Source organism: Oncorhynchus keta, chromosome 21, assembly GCF_023373465.1.
Source record: "Oncorhynchus keta strain PuntledgeMale-10-30-2019 chromosome 21, Oket_V2, whole genome shotgun sequence".
Lineage (NCBI taxonomy): Eukaryota > Metazoa > Chordata > Actinopteri > Salmoniformes > Salmonidae > Oncorhynchus > Oncorhynchus keta.
The window spans coordinates 21,379,530-21,395,664 of record NC_068441.1 but is presented as its reverse complement, the minus strand read 5'-3'; the positions used below and the strand labels follow the sequence as shown (position 1 = coordinate 21,395,664).

At 43.6% G+C, this 16,135-nt stretch overlaps 1 protein-coding gene across 1 annotated transcript in view; it reads left to right on the top strand.

Annotated features, from left to right (window-relative positions):
* Positions 1-15,980, top strand: part of LOC118400249 (ethanolamine kinase 1-like) — a 38,277-nt gene extending 22,297 nt beyond the window's left edge. Inside the window, exons 6-9 of the mRNA XM_035796917.2 lie at positions 10,223-10,306; positions 10,382-10,542; positions 10,664-10,737; positions 11,292-15,980. Coding sequence (XP_035652810.1) covers positions 10,223-10,306; positions 10,382-10,542; positions 10,664-10,737; positions 11,292-11,364 — 392 coding nt within the window. The 3' untranslated portion in view covers positions 11,365-15,980. The remainder of the gene's footprint in view (positions 1-10,222; positions 10,307-10,381; positions 10,543-10,663; positions 10,738-11,291) is intronic.
* The last annotated feature ends 155 nt before the right edge of the window (positions 15,981-16,135 follow it).

Here is a 16,135-nt window from a genome sequence, read left to right as displayed (position 1 = left end):
TCACCCACGACTGCGTGGCCATGCACGCCTCCAACTCAATCATCCAGTTTGCGGACGACACAACAGTGGTAGGCTTGATTACCAACAACGACGAGACGGCCTACAGGGAGGAGGTGAGGGCCCTCGGAGTGTGGTGTCAGGAAAATAACCTCACACTCAACGTCAACAAAACTAAGGAGATGATTGTGGACTTCAGGAAACAGCAGAGGGAACACCCCCCTATCCACATCGATGGAACAGTAGTGGAGAGGGTCGCAAGTTTTAAGTTCCTCGGCATACACATCACAGACAAACTGAATTGGTCCACTCACACTGACAGCGTCGTGAAGAAGGCGCAGCAGCGCCTCTTCAACCTCAGGGGGCTGAAGTAATTCGGCTTGTCACCAAAAGCACTCACAAACTTCTACAGATGCACAATCGAGAGCATCCTGGCGGGCTGTATCACAGCCTGGTACGGCAACTGCTCCGCCCGCCCTCAACCGTAAGGCTCTCCAGAGGGTAGTGAGGTCTGCACAACGCATCACCAGGGGCAAACTACCTGCCCTCCAGGACACCTACACCACCCGATGTTACAGGACGGCCATAAAGATCATCAAGGACATCAACCACCCGAACCACTGCCTGTTCACCCCGCTATCATCCAGAAGGCGAGGTCAGTACAGGTGCATCAAAGCTGGGACCGAGAGACTGAAAAACAGCTTCTATCTCAAGGCCATCAGACTGTTAAACAGCCACCACTAACATTGAGTGGCTGCTGCCAACACACTGTTATTGACACTGACCCAACTCCAGCCACTTTAATAATGGGAATTGATGGGAAATGATGTAAATATATCACTAGCCACTTTAAACAATGCTACCTTATATAATGTTACTTACCCTACATTATTCATCTCATATGCATACGTATATACTGTACTCTACATCATCGACTGCATCCTTATGTAATACATGTATCACTAGCCACTTTAACTATGCCACTTTGTTTACTTTGTCTACATACTCATCTCATATGTATATACTGTACTCGATACCATCTACTGTATGCTGCTCTGTACCATCACTCATTCATATATCCTTATGTACATATTCTTTATCCCCTTACACTGTGTATAAGACAGTAGTTTTGGAATTGTTAGTTAGATTACTTGTTGGTTATCACTGCATTGTCGGAACTAGAAGCACAAGCATTTCGCTACACTCACATTAACATCTGCTAACCATGTGTATGTGACAAATAAAATTGGATTTGATTTGGTATGCGGTCATTTGAATTTTTCAACGTTTAAAAAAAAAAAATGATGGTGCCGAAGTGGTCGACTTTTCACTGTGAAAAACGCTGTCTTTGTTGGTTAGTGGTACGGATTCGGACACATCCTTGCACTTTGAAAGCGTAAACAGTAGATGTATGTTTGATGCTGTGAAACTTGGGGAATGGCTCTCAAATTAGAAAGTCCTGTCATGATAACTTGGTTGGTACAGGTTAAAACGGCAGCGGTGGAGCTCAAATAATGTGGACCAAAAGTATGTGGACACCTTCTTGGCAAACATTTAATTCCAAAATTATGGGCAATAATATGGAGTTGGTCCCCCCCCTTTGCTGCTATAACGGCCTCCACTCTTCTGGGAAGGTTTTCTGCTAGATGTTGGAACATTACTGCGGGACTTGCTTCCATTCAGCCATGACCATTAATGAGGTTGGGCACTAATGTTGAGCGAATCGGCCTGGCTCACAGTAGGCGTTCCAATTCATCCCAAATGTGTTCGATGTGGTTGAGGGCAGGGCTCTGTGCAGGCCAGTCAAGTTCTTCCACATGGACCTCGCTTTGTGCAAGGGGACATTGTCATGCTGAAACAGGAAAGGGCCTTCCCCAAACTGTTGCCACAAAGTTGGAAGCACAGAATTGCCTAGAATGTTATTGTATGCTGTAGCATTAAGATTTTCCTTCACCGGAACTAAGGGGACTAGCCCGAACCATTATTCCTCCTCTGCCAAACTTTACAGTTGGCACTGTGCATTGACGCAGGTAGCGTTACATCCGTCAAACCCAGATTCATCTGTCGGACTGCCAGATCGTGAAGCGTGATTCTTTACTCCATAGAACGCGTTTCCACTGCTCCAGAGTCCAATGGAGGCAATCTTTACACCACTCCAGCCAACACATTGAGCATGGTGATCTTAGGCTTGTTTGCGGCTATTCTGCCATGGGCACCCTTTTCATGAAGCTCCCAATGAACAGTTCATTTTGAAATAGTCTCTAAATTGTTTACATTTGTACAAAGTTAACTTGTAATTGTAATTTGTTCTTTGTTTTAGAGCTACGGCTGTTTTTGAAATGTGTGAAAACATGAGCTTTATCTTGGAAATTCACAGTATAGCAATATTCTAGAATTCTACTGGGGTCTAAAGGGGTAAGACCTAAAGTGGAAACAGCATCATTGTCATCAACATTGTAGCATGTGTTCAGTCTGCATGGTCAATGCAACACAAGTGTCTCATGGTCGAGCAAAAACAAATGTGCGCCTTGAGTGACTGGGCGGGGCTAGGTCTGTGTGGAAATCAGCATGGAGGGAAAGAACTCAAGTAGTGGAGTAAATTTGAAAAAATTGACTTTACACACGAAGTATCACATTTAACAAACTATTCAAACATTCAAATACCATTACAGAAGGTAAAGTAAAAACTTAAACCGGTCCATGTATTGGTATTTATTAGGATCCCCATTAGCTGCTGAAACATCTACTCTTCCAGGGGTCCACGTGAAATAATATATAGTACAGAACATTATTAGTCAATGCACTGTCTGTAGTTCAGCCCTTCAATGTATTCAAACCCCTTGAGTTTTGTTATGTTACAGCCGTATTCTAAAATGGATTCAATTGTTTTTGTTCCTTGTCAATTTACACACAATACTCCATAATGACAAAGCAAAAAACAGGTTATTTTAGAAATTGTGGCAAATGTATTAAAAATAAAGAACTGAAATACATATTTACATAAGTATTCAGATGCTTTACTCAATACTCTGAAGCACCTTTGGCAGGGATTACAGACTCAAGTCTTCTTGGGTGTGATGCTACAAGCTTGGCAAACCTGTATTTGGGGAGTTTCTCCCATTCTTCTCTGCAGATCCGCTCAAGCTCTGTCAGTTTGGATGGGGAGTGTCGCTGCACAGCTATTTTCAGGTCTCTAGAGTTCAATCGGGTTCAAGTCTGGGCTTTGGCTGGGCCACTCAAGGACATTGAGACTTGACCCGAAGCGACTCCTGTGTTGTCTTGGCTGTGTGCTTAGGTTTGTTGTTCTGTTTGATTGGGGCGGCAGTTAACTTTCCGAGGTCCTGAGCACTCTGGAGCAGGTTTTCATCAAGAATCTCTCTGTACTTTGCTCCGTTCATCATTCCATCGGTCCTAACTAGTCTCCCAGTCCCTGCTGCTGAAAAATGTCCCTGCTGCTGAAAAATATCCCCACAGCATGATGCTGCCACCATGCTTCACCATAGGGATGGTGCCATGTTTCCTCCAGACGTGACACTTGGCATTCCGACCAAAGAGTTCAATCTTGGTTTCATCAGACCACAGAATCTTGTTTCTCATGGTCTGAGAGTCCTTTAGGTGCCCTTTGGCAAACTCCAAGCGGGATGTTATGTGCCTTTTGCTGAGGAGTGGCTTCCGTTCTACCATAAAGGCCTGATTGGTGGAGTGCTGCAGAGATGGTTGTTTTTCTGGAAGGTTCTCCCATCTCTGGAGCTCTGTCAAAGTGACCATCGGGTTCTTGGTCACCTCCCTGATGAAAGCCCTTCTTGAATTAACTACAGATGGACTCCAAGTTGTAGAAACATCTCAAGTATGATCAATGGAAACAGGATGCATCTGAGCTTAATTTTTAGTCTCTGAGCAAAGGGTCTGAATACTTAAATAAGGTATTTTTAATTTTTTTAATCCATTTTAGAATACGGCTTTAACGTAACAAAGTGGAAAAAGGGAAGGGGTCGGTGTTAAAATAGGCAATTATTTTTGTCCTTTTCTGGGTTGCTTGTTTGTTTCTGAGAGGCTGATCCGAGGGAGACATGTCAGTGACATTTACATTTGAGTCAATGGTACTGGGTGGGCTGCCCACAGCGGGCTTCTTCCTAAGGCAGACAGTTTCAGTGCAAACTGTGGAATTCAATTCTATATGCATGTGATTATTGCAGATAATACCCTCGGCGCTATAAGTTAAAGAATAGATTAGGTTACTTACATTCACTGCACTTCTATTTCTCTGGGATATAATACGATTTCCATGTCCTCTGTTGCTTATTATGACAGGGTGGACTGGAACGCTACCAAACCCAGACAGTCAGTCTCTTGAGCAGTTCGCTATGTTGGAGAGAATCCTCGAACCCTTTGCGGTAAGGGTGAATCCCATCTTTTAAAGATTGTTGGTTGCTCCCACAGCAAGTCAAATTTGTTACGAAAGGAGACATTCCTGTCTTTGCAGAGTTTCTTCAGGAACTTGTTTAGGGCAGCTAGGCGGCTGTAATGTTCCAAACCCCTTCTATAGCATGGCAGGGGGCTAGAGATTAATGTTCTCTTCCCTTTGCAAACAAGGATGTTCAAGAGAAAGTTGTAGTCCTCCTTTAATTCTTCAGATTGCCGAAAGCGAATGACATTAAATCCAACTTCGGTGCCAATAGTAGAGTAGCTGGCTAGAACTGTTTGCAGGAGGAAGTTGTCTTGGACACGGGCGCCTGGGTAACAATGGACCTTGGTCTGCCCACAGGCCGCAAGCAGGACAAAATCTCACCATTGAGCTGCCCAAGACTGTGGTCATGATGGAATACAATGGGGAAGGAAGAGGGGGAACCGAATGTGCCTGCCTCTGGCAGGGGGGAGGAGGTTTGCTTCGACTCTTGCCAGCCTGACTCAACGCACATATACCAGTAGCAGCGGATGGTGTCGGGATCCTCTGGGAGGTGGAGGAGGGCCCAAGACCTTGCTTCCTTTGGTCAGTGACCGGGCTGAGCTGTGGAGGAGGGTGCCCCTGGACGGCTGCTGGCGTACACCATCAATACCGCTGTATATAGTAAAATACAGTATACTGCCTACCACAAGATAGAACATAGGGATGTAACAATTCACAATAGTCATTAGTCCCTGGTTCAAATGTTTAAGAGAGACCCCAAAGCAACGCAAATGTAGCATGCATCGGTCAGGAAATCTATTCAAGCGTTATGAATCGCCGGTTCACAAATGTTTTGTTCAAATTCCTTTATTTCTACCTTCTGAAAATACCACTCATCATTTGTGACAACTGCATCCTCTCCTTCACTTTGGAACTAAGCATGTAATTATGTTAGACAGTCATTTTGCAACCCAAACAAACCCAGTCATTTTGCAACCCAAACAAACCCAGGCAATATCAGTAGCCTAATCAAACTGCGCGCTGTGCGCTGATCGAGAGGTATGCCTACTCCTGATCTGGCACATCTGCAAGTCATCTTCAGCATTCAAATGTTAGTCAAATGGGGGCCTACCGAGTAGCGCAGCGGTCTAAGGCACTGCAGTGCTTGAGGCGTCATTAAAGATCCGGGTTCGATCCCGGGATGTGTCGCAGCCGGCCGCGACCGGGTGACCCTAGAGGCGACACACAATTGGCCCAGTGTCGTCCGGGTTAGGATAGGGTTTGGCCGGCCGGGATGGCCATGTCCAATAACGCTCTAGCTACTCCTGACGCATGCACGCTAACACGGTTGCCAGTTGTGCAGTGTTTCCTCCGACACATTGGTGCTGCTGGTTTCTGGGTTAAGTGGGATAGCCCCCTTTTTTAAGTTTTTGCCTAAAATGACACACCCAAATCTAACTGCCTGTGGCAAGGATATGTATATTCTTGGTACCACTTGAGAGGAAACGTGAATTGAATGTAGGAGAATATAACACAATAGATCTGGTAGAAGAAAATTCAAAGAAAAACCCAATTTCCCCCCTACCACCATCTTTGAAATGCAACAGGTCCCAGTTCTCGCAATCACTCTGGTTGTAATTTCGATAGTGTCCACAAGATGGCAGCAGTGTGTGCGCCGTTTCAGACGGATAACTTGAACTATGAGCGAACTACATGACATTTCGTGTGAAGTCACCCAGGTACATTTGGGAAAATCGTGAAGGAGACATTTGCATTCATATTAAATTTTTCTGCAAGAATTTCATCAAGTCTGTATACTTGGACTTTGATTTAGCTTTTCCAGTATTAGTAGCCATATTATAAGTTCAACATTTGCAAAACAACCAGTTTTCATATCTTCATAACTCTGAATATCCTTATCATTTTTGTCCAAAAGGAAAAGGCATGTCATACAAGGTTAGTAGCTACATTTTACAACAGATACATGGTTTCCGGATACTCCCGTAAAGCCCAGCTCATTGGCTATCTAGCTAGCTTTGTTGACCCCGATTGGTGCTTATTTGACAAAGTTGGAGTCGATCACGTGAAGACCGCCGGCATCATCGGCGGTGCCATGAAGGCGTCGCTCTCTGACCAAATTTGGTGTCCTATAGGATATACTACACACCTAATGATATAGTGAAGTCTAGTTATGTTCTAGGATCTCTGAGGAATACATACGAACGTGATTTGACTGGTTGAAACAACGTTTAGGGTTAGATTTTCACAGATTACTTTCTTTGCAAATTGAACGAGTAGAAATACACTGCTCAAATAAATAAAGGGAACACTAAAATAACACATCCTAGATCTGAATGAATGAAATATTCTTATTAAATACTTTTTTCTTTACATAGTTGAATGTGCTGACAACAATCACACAAAAATTATCAATGGAAATCAAATTTATCAACCCATGGAGGTCTGAATTTGGAGTGACACTCAAAATTAAAGTGGAAAACCACACTACAGGCTGATCCAACTTTGATGTAATGTCCTTAAAACAAGTCAAAATGAGGCTCAGTAGTGTGTGTGGCCTCCACGTGCCTGTATGACCTCCCTACAACGCCTGGGCATGCTCCTGATGAGGTGGCAGATGGTCTCCTGAGGGATCTCCTCCCAGACCTGGACGAAAGCATCCGCCAACTCCTGGACAGTCTGTGGTGCAACGTGGCGTTGGTGGATGGAGCGAGATATGATGTCCCAGATGTGCTCAATTGGATTCAGGTCTGGGGAACGGGCGGGCCAGTCCATAGCATCAATGCCTTCCTCTTGCAGGAACTGCTGACACACCACATGAGGTCTAGCATTGTCTTGCATTAGGAGGAACCCAGGGCCAACCGCACCAGCATATGGTCTCACAAGGGGTCTGAGGATCTCATCTCGGTACCTAATGGCAGTCAGGCTACCTCTGGCGAGAACATGAAGGGCTGTGCGGCCCCCCCAAAGAAATGCCACCCCACACCATGACTGACCCACCGCCAAACCGGTCATGCTGGAGGATGTTGCATGCAGCAGAACGTTCTCCACGGCGTCTCCAGACTGTCACGTCTGTCACATGTGCTCAGTGTGAACCTGCTTTCATCTGTGAAGAGCACAGGGCGCCAGTGTCGAATTTTCCAATCTTGGTGTTCTCTGGCAAATGCTAAACGTCCTGCACGGTGTTGGGCTGTAAGCACAACCCCCACCTGTGGACGTCGGGCCCTCATGGAGTCTGTTTCTGACCGTTTGAGCAGACACTTCTCAGTTGCTTCTTTAAAATCAGCACAACAGTTTTCAGCTGTGCTAACATAATTGCAAAAGGGTTTTCTAATTATCAATTAGCCTTTTAAAATAAACTTCGATTAGCAAACACCACGTGCCATTGGAACGCAGGAGTGATGGTTGCTGATAATTGGCCTCCATACACCTATGTAGATAGTCCATTAAAAATCTGCCGTTTCCAGCTACAATAGTTATTTACAACATTAACAATGTCTACACTGTATTTCTGATCAATTTCATGCTATTTTAATGAACAAAAAAAATGAGGACATATGTTTTGTAAAATTACTTGCGCAATATTAGGCTTTATTAGTTGTGACAGCCAATGTAATTTGCAAGGTAACATTTTATCAAATGCGCCGTTAAATGGTGATTTACCAGAATAAAGTAGCATACTGCCGGAGAGACAACTCTCATATGGCTTTAGGTAGGCAACATGCTGATTGGGGCTATTTTATTTTATTTTGATCAGGTTCATCAACATCTACAGTAGTTTTGGTAGTTTAGCTTGAAACAATTGGTGTATATGGCAATTTTTTTGATTAGCAGGGTGAATCACTTTTGCTACCCACAATGCATGGTCGAAGTGGGAGAAGAAGCGGTCTAAACCATTAGATTATGGGTGAAATCCAAAATTGTGCTATAGATTCATTGGCTTAGTCAGGTCATTTTTTAACACTTAATCTGCAAAAATAAATAATACTGAGCAAAAATATAAATGCAACAATTTCAAAGATTTTACTGAGTTACAGTTCATAAGAAAACCAGTCAATTAAAATAAATAAATTAGGCCCCAATCTATGGATTTCACATGAATGGGAATACAGCTGGTCTTTTGGTCACAGATACCTTTTTAAAAAAGGTAGGGGAGTGGATCAGAAAAACAGTCCGTATCTGGTGTGTTCACATCTCCTTCACATAGAGTTGATATGGTTGTTGTTTGTGGCCTGTGGAATGTTGTCCCACTCTTCTTCAATGGCTGTGCGAAGTTGCTAGATATTGGTGGGAACTGGAAGGCGCTGTCGTACACGTCAATCCAGAGCATCCCAAACCTGCTCAATGGGTGACATGTCTAGTGAGTATGCAGGCCATGGAAGAACTTCCAGGAATTGTGTACAGCGCCTTGTAACATGGGGCCGTGCATTATCATGCTGAAACGTGATGGCGGCGGATGAATGTCACGACAGTGGGCCTCGGGATCTCGTCACATTTTAGTGGCCTGTTATTGTCCCCGGCACAAGGTTTACCTGTGTAATGATCATGCTGTTAAATCAGCTTCTTGATATGCCACATCTGTCAGGTGGATGGATAATCTTGGCAAAGGAGAAATGCTCACTAACAGGGATGTAAAACTTTGTGCACAAATTGTTTTGCAAAATAATATTTTTGTTTGTATGGAACATTTCTGGGATATTTTATTTCAGCTCATGAAACATTGTACCAACACTTTATATGTTGCAATTATATTTTTGTTCAGTATAATTAGTGGGTGATGGTGATTTCAGAATGTGGGGGATGGGGTGCCAGTTTCCCATATGGCGTAGCTCAGGTACCCACATACACCATAGACCTATACATCACATATACAGTACCAGTCAAAAGTTTGGACACACCTACTCATTCAAGGGTTTCATCATAGCGCTTGATGTTTTTTTGCAAAGCTTTCAAAGTTCTTTTAATTTTCCACTTTGACTGACCTTCATGTCTTAAAGTAATGATGCAATGTTGTTTCTCTTTGCTTATTTGAGCTGTTCTTGCCATAATATGGACTTGGTCTTTTACCAAATAGGGCTATCTTCTGTATACCACCCCTACCTTGTCACAACACAACTCATGGGCTCAAACGCATTAAGGAACTAAATTCCACATATTAACTTTTAACAAGGCACATCTGTTAATTGAAATGCATTTCAGGTGACTATATAATGAAGCTGGTTTAGAGAATGCCAAGAGTGTGCAAAGCTGTCATCAAGGCAAAGGGTAACTACTTTGTAGAATCTCAAATATAAAATATATGTTGATTTAACTAATTTAACTAATTTTTACTACATGATTCCATATGTGTTTTTCATAGTTTTGATGTCTTCACTATTAGTCTACAATGTAGTAATAGTAAAAAATAAAAACCCTTGAATGAGCAGGTGTGTCCAAACTTTTGACTAGTACTGTGTACGCACACACACACACACACACACACACACACAATTACAATTCAACTCAGAGAGGCATTAGCAGAATATTTTAATTTGGAATTTAAAATGATTTATGTAATAAATGTTTGCATCGTATTGCATCATACCGAATCACATTGATTCGTTTCTAACTAAAACGTATGGTATCGGAGCCCATGTATCTAGATATGTATTGAATCGTCTTCAAAAGGGAAGATGCACGTTTCTAGTAGAACATTGTCATCCATAACCGCAAAGGGTCACATCTTGGGAAAAAAGCCAGTAACTTTCCAGTGTTGGACAACATATTAGTAAAAAATTGTAACATTATCACATTTTCTTCCCATCCTCTTTTTTTCTCCAGGCCATGTCCGGTTCATAGACTATGAATACTCTAGTTACAACTATCAGGCCTTTGACATTGGGAACCACTTCAACGAGTTTGCAGGTAAGAGATACATAGGCTGTATCTTAGTCATGACATGTACTGCACACCATATATTATTAATATGTGTGTGTTCAGGTATGAGTGAGCTGGACTATGGGCTGTATCCTAGCCGTGAGATGCAGCTGGAGTGGCTGCGTGTGTATCTGCACGCGTACAAGGCGTCCACTAAGAAAGGAGAGGAGGTCAGCGACAGAGAGCTCGAGACTCTCTACGTACAGGTCAACAAGTTTGCCCTGGTGAGGAACACACAGTCGCTCACACCACTGTGGTCACTGCTCGCTCTCTTTCAAACACACACGTGTGTTAGGACCAAACTGATCAGCCCAGTACTGTCTAACCACTAACCTCTCTCTTTAGGCGTCACACTTCTTCTGGGGCTTCTGGGCACTCATCCAGGCCAAGTACTCCTCCATAAATTTTGACTTCCTGGGGTAAGTGCATGTGTGTTATGGTCCCTTCTTAAAATCTGTTGGTTGGCCTGCCTGCCTGTGTTGCATGTGAGTGAAAGGGATCTCTTACTGTGAAAGACATACCAAAACTCAGTCTGTTGTAGAGCAATCTCCACTACACTGTTTCCACACAGTGAGAGATGGAAAGGGGAGTAAGCGCCTGTGGAAATAGTGAGAAAGGAGCAGTTGATTAGAGAGAGAACTGTCTTGTCCCTGCTTCCCCAAGGGACCTGCAGAGGTGTAACTGACCCACAGGCTGGTGGTTTGAGTGTCTGCAACCCAATCAGTCCTGCAGTGACGACAGAACTGTCCCCCCGGTCACTCTTTGCCCCTGCCTGTATGAGTGACATATTGCTCAGACAGTTTAGCAGCTAGTCAATGGGATCTGTCTGGGCTATTGTTAGGGCTGCTATTGGATAGTTTGTGCACTCATTTAGTGAGAATGGGTGTTTAACTCTCTCTTCTGGTCTCTTTCAACATGTTCTTCCTTCCCTCACACTCTTTCTCCTTCCATCTTTTCACTCTCTCTCCTTCAGCTATGCTGTGCTGCGTTTCAACCAATACTTCAAGACCAAGCCTGCAGCGATGGCCCTACAGATCCCAGAATGAGAGGGGAATACAAGAGAAGAGAGGTTCACCGGCACTGACCAGGGGAGCAGACCCACTTTGAGCAGGAGAGGACTGGGATGGGTGACAAGGGTTGGGGTTCATGTTTAGGGCTGAGTATGTGGTTAAGGCAGCGGTGTCAAACTCATTCCATTGAGAGCCTAGTGTATGCTGGTTTTTGGTTTTTCCTTTCAATAAAGCCCTAGACAACCAGGTGTGGGAAGTTCTTTACTACTTAGTGACCTTTATTCATCAATCAAGTACAACGGAACAGCGAAAACCTATAGACACTTGGCCCTGGAATGAGTTTGACACTTGTGGGTAATAACATTAAGGGGACAGTGTGGATGGACCCCAACATAAAACACTATTTTATTCCTATTCAACTCAGTCCACCTGTCTCAGCACTCAAGATCCCAATCCGCCACAGTTGGTGTGTTTTCATTTTTTATATTTGATTTATTCTGTGAAGAATTGATTGATCCAGTGAGATTCACTCCCCAGACACAGGTAGCTGGAACACTAGTTTTTGGTGCCGACATGGAGGACAGTGTGCAGACAGTTATGTATAAGTGTGTTTCTGGGTTTAGTTTTTGGCTGTCGCTGCTCAAAGCGTTGTGGGACAGAGGCGGCAGTCATCGTCAACCCCCTAGCCCTTAGCTTTGGCACTGATCTAATAGGATTTATTTTTTTGATTTAGTAATGGAGAGACCTTGAAATTAGTGTATATGGTATACATCAAACTTTACAAAAGCCAAACAACAAAAAGAAATAGGAAAAAGGGCCCGCAAACTGAGTGAACAGTAACTTGAAGTCCATTCTCTCAGATCAACACAAAGTGGCTAGGGGTTGATTTAGTACTGGCAAGTAGTTGATTTTCAGTAAAGGGATCATAAATGTGATGGGAAGAGAGGGGCTAGACAGGACAGTGATATGGTAGTTTAATAATGTCTTGACGGCAGAGCATCTTCAGTGGCCAGGAGCAGCTTTGCGTCACTGATGCTAAACTTTAAACCAGTTCTCCCTCTTAGCCTCTTTTCCACCACTTTAGCTTTTATGGTTATGGTGACTCGCTCTGTTAGACTTTCCACCCCTCACAGACCATTTGGAAAATCCCAACCTCAATCACCCTTGTCACACCCCTTCCCCCTGCCCCCTCTTTACCCCTCTGCCTCCCCTTTCTCTCTCATTCTGCCCTATATCGCTTCCTCTCCCCTCTCTCTTGATTGGCTGGGAAGGGACTTTTGCCTGATGTGCACATACTTACTATAACATCCCAACCTCTCCCCACCCCCTATCAAGTTACAACTTCCCTAAAAAGGAGCCAAAACCTTATATAATGAGGTTACTTAAACCTCATTACTGAAACTGTGTTAGGTCAGGGCAAATCAAGGCTTCAAAGGGTCTGGGACCAGTAATCCTGGGCTGGTGTTTTTGTTCTGAAGCTTGTCTATGAGGATGTGAGTGAGGTGACCAAGGACAAGACAGCAGGAAGTCCACACTAAGCCAGCAGTCACTTCTCTAGCTGGCATCACGGCACACAGGTCTTTGGAGGGTCGCTGGACCAAATAACTCCAACACCCTTCCTTACCCCAGGCAGCAAGCCCCTCCAGACTAGTTCTGACCTCTCCATCCAGGCATTCAGCCCTAGTTCAGTTTTCTCTATCTGAATTGTTTGAAATTCAGTGCTTTTAAAGGTCACCTTATGTTGGATCTTTCCTCTCCAACAAGCCCTCTCAGATCAGAGGGTCAACATAAAAAATGGAGAGCCATGTTAAAGTATGGAGATACGGGTAACTGACAATATAATGGAAACGCTTGTGTAAATGCAGCATATATTGAAAGCATGTGCTTCCACACAGGTGTGGCTCCTGAGTTATTTAAGCAATTAACATTCCATTATGTTTAGGATAATGCATAAAAAATGGTGGGTAAAGACATTTTGGCCACATGGCTGGATGACAATTCCCCCATCCACAGGTCACTGAATGAGCATGAAAACAATGTAAACCATATGCCATGGCTGTCTGTCACCAGATCTCAACCCAATTGAACACTTATGTGAGATTCAGGAACAGCGCCATCAGCAAAACACTATCTCATGGAATTTCTAGAGTTCCAGACACTTGTAGAATCTATGCTAAGGTGCATTGAAGCTGTTCTGGCTCGTGGTAGCCCAACGCCGTATTTAAGACGCTTTATGTTGGTGTTTCCTTTATTTTGGCAGTTACCTGTATATCGTTCAGCCTGTCCTGTGACTCTTCCAAATTACCACTAGGGGGAGAAAGGGAGTGCTGACCCCTGCCTTGCCCTCCCCTGGTTTTCTCCTGTTACTGACGGGGTTAATAATTCACCAGTCTGACAGAGGGGACATCAATCATTCAGCAGACCGTGACACTGTGGCTTACCAGCCTGAGCAGGCCAGGCCCATAACTCTGGCCTGGAGTCAAGAAAGCCCTCTCACCTGTCAGTCACTAACATGAGTTAATCATTTATCATTAGTATTTTTTTTAAACACGATGTTGAAGAGAAGGACTCCCTGCAATTCCTGCCTGGTTGTTATGAGGAGTCACTAGCCTCGCGTGCCAGGCCTCTTTGATCCCCTAGTAAATGCCAAAATATGTTGTCTGGCAATGTGGTGAGACTGAGTCCCTGAGCAGCCTCTTGGTTGGGACAGACTCAGAAGAGCTCGCCTTTTTGTCCCTCGTCACCAGCCATACAGGCTGGGAGGGTAGATGGAGTAAAGCCATTGACACACACTCTGGTCCTAGATAGCAACAGTACAGATACTAACACACATGGTTCCACTAATCAACTAATCGGTGTGTTAATGCTGTGCTGGAACAAAAGCCTGCAACTCTCCAGGACCAGGGTTTTTGACCACTGGATTAGTGTTAATCAGAGCATCCACAACATATAGAAATGCAACAAATGGAATGGAAATGACTCGTACGTAGGATTGGGTCCACTCTACACGGTACATTTCAATCTGCAACATTCCAAACCTATTACCCCTCTGAGTCAGTGTTTGAGGGTTTTTATGAGAGAGGAGTTGGTTGTGAGAAGAACCTTTTATTGTAGTGTTTCCTAAATGGATGATCGAGTCCAATCCCTCTTATATGAAGGTTGTAAGACCTTTCTGGACAGAGACATTACTTTGACAGGCTTTATGTGAGTCACAACTCCCCATCTGCTCTACGTGATATTAGCCAGTAGACCTTGGGTTGAACTGAGAGCTGACAAGTGCTGATTGAAGAGCGCAATGAATTCTTATTTATCGTAAATATATATATGTGAATGTGTTTCCTTTGAATGACCCGTAACATTTAAATTGAAACTAAAACTGTATTCTCTTGTTAGGGTGCATCTCTGTGTTGCTTTCATCCTGTGTTTGGTGATTTTTAAGGAGAGATTAGTAGGGGAAGCCACTTTTAGATTGAGACACCATAAGAGTATGAGGAAGATAAGGTGGTTGAGATGTTCTATGCACCAAAGCACTCACTGGGGTCTGTGGTTCCTATGGCCAAACAAGTTCACTGATCAAGAACTTTTTTGTTGAAGGGTAAATGTTGCAACAGGTATGAATAAATTGGGATTAATGGTTAATCTCATGTGATTAGAAAGCGACAACCTACTTCTATCTTTAATAACATGGCCTGATGGTGGTGTTATAAATGAGTGCTTTCTGAATGCTCAATCAACCAAGAAGGATCCTGGGTTTCATGGAAATGCACCCACTTATTGAAGGTTAAGGCTGCTTTTCTATTCTCAAACCTGCCCCACATTCTGCCTATGCCCGTGTTAACTCCCCCAGGCAGATTTTAAAGCTTTGGATAAGTGTAAATGGTGGAAACACCCTCCTGCCTGACACTCCAATCCTCTCAGATCTTTGAGGGCACATGGACGGGAGCGAGTTGAAGAATCGGACCCTACTGTAGGAGTAGCTATATAGTAGTACCATACACTACATCATATGCCTTCCCTGGAAGAGCATTGATTACCATTAGTATTATTGAGGGTGTCCAAGAAGACGTTGCACACTTGCATTCAGTGATTCATTAAAGTTAGGTAAGATCCAGAACTGAGGTGTGCGTGCACTAATGTGGGACCTGATTTTGTTATTCCAGCATAGGATATGTGATGACTATGGAAGGCTTATATCCTGATGGTGGTGTTTTTAGAGTAGAAATGTTTAAAGGAGGTATTTATTGGGTGAACTGGTCATTGCATTTCTTTCATAAAAAAAAAAAATACAGTACATACCAAAATGGTTAGCGTCCAAGCTTGCAGTTCATTTGAAATTAACTTGTGAATGTACTATACTGGCTTAACTTGAAAACCCACTGTACAGAACTTGAATTACTTTCTAACTGTTCATTAGAATCTGTAAAAGAGGGCCCAACATTTCAAGATGTATGTAATGTTTGTGCTGGCGTGTGTGGAGTCAGCCACTCCTGAAGAGGACGCTGTAGCATTAAAGGCCAGTGGAGAGGAGACAGGTTGTAAATACTGTGAATCTGTCTACAGTGATCCTCCACACTTCTGGGAGAGTCATTTAAGTAAAGTAAATATTTCCATTAAAAAAAAACTTGTATCGATGGCAGTTATTCCATTTCTATACCTAAGAATTTGCTAATAGTATTTTTGAACAATAGCCACCCTGTTCCACTGTTGGAGATGCTTATTACCCCCACCAAGGTTAAACCATCACCACTGTCAGCTGACCTGTCCCTGAGATGGAAGACCCAGGGGGCTCCACTACGGAGGATATCCT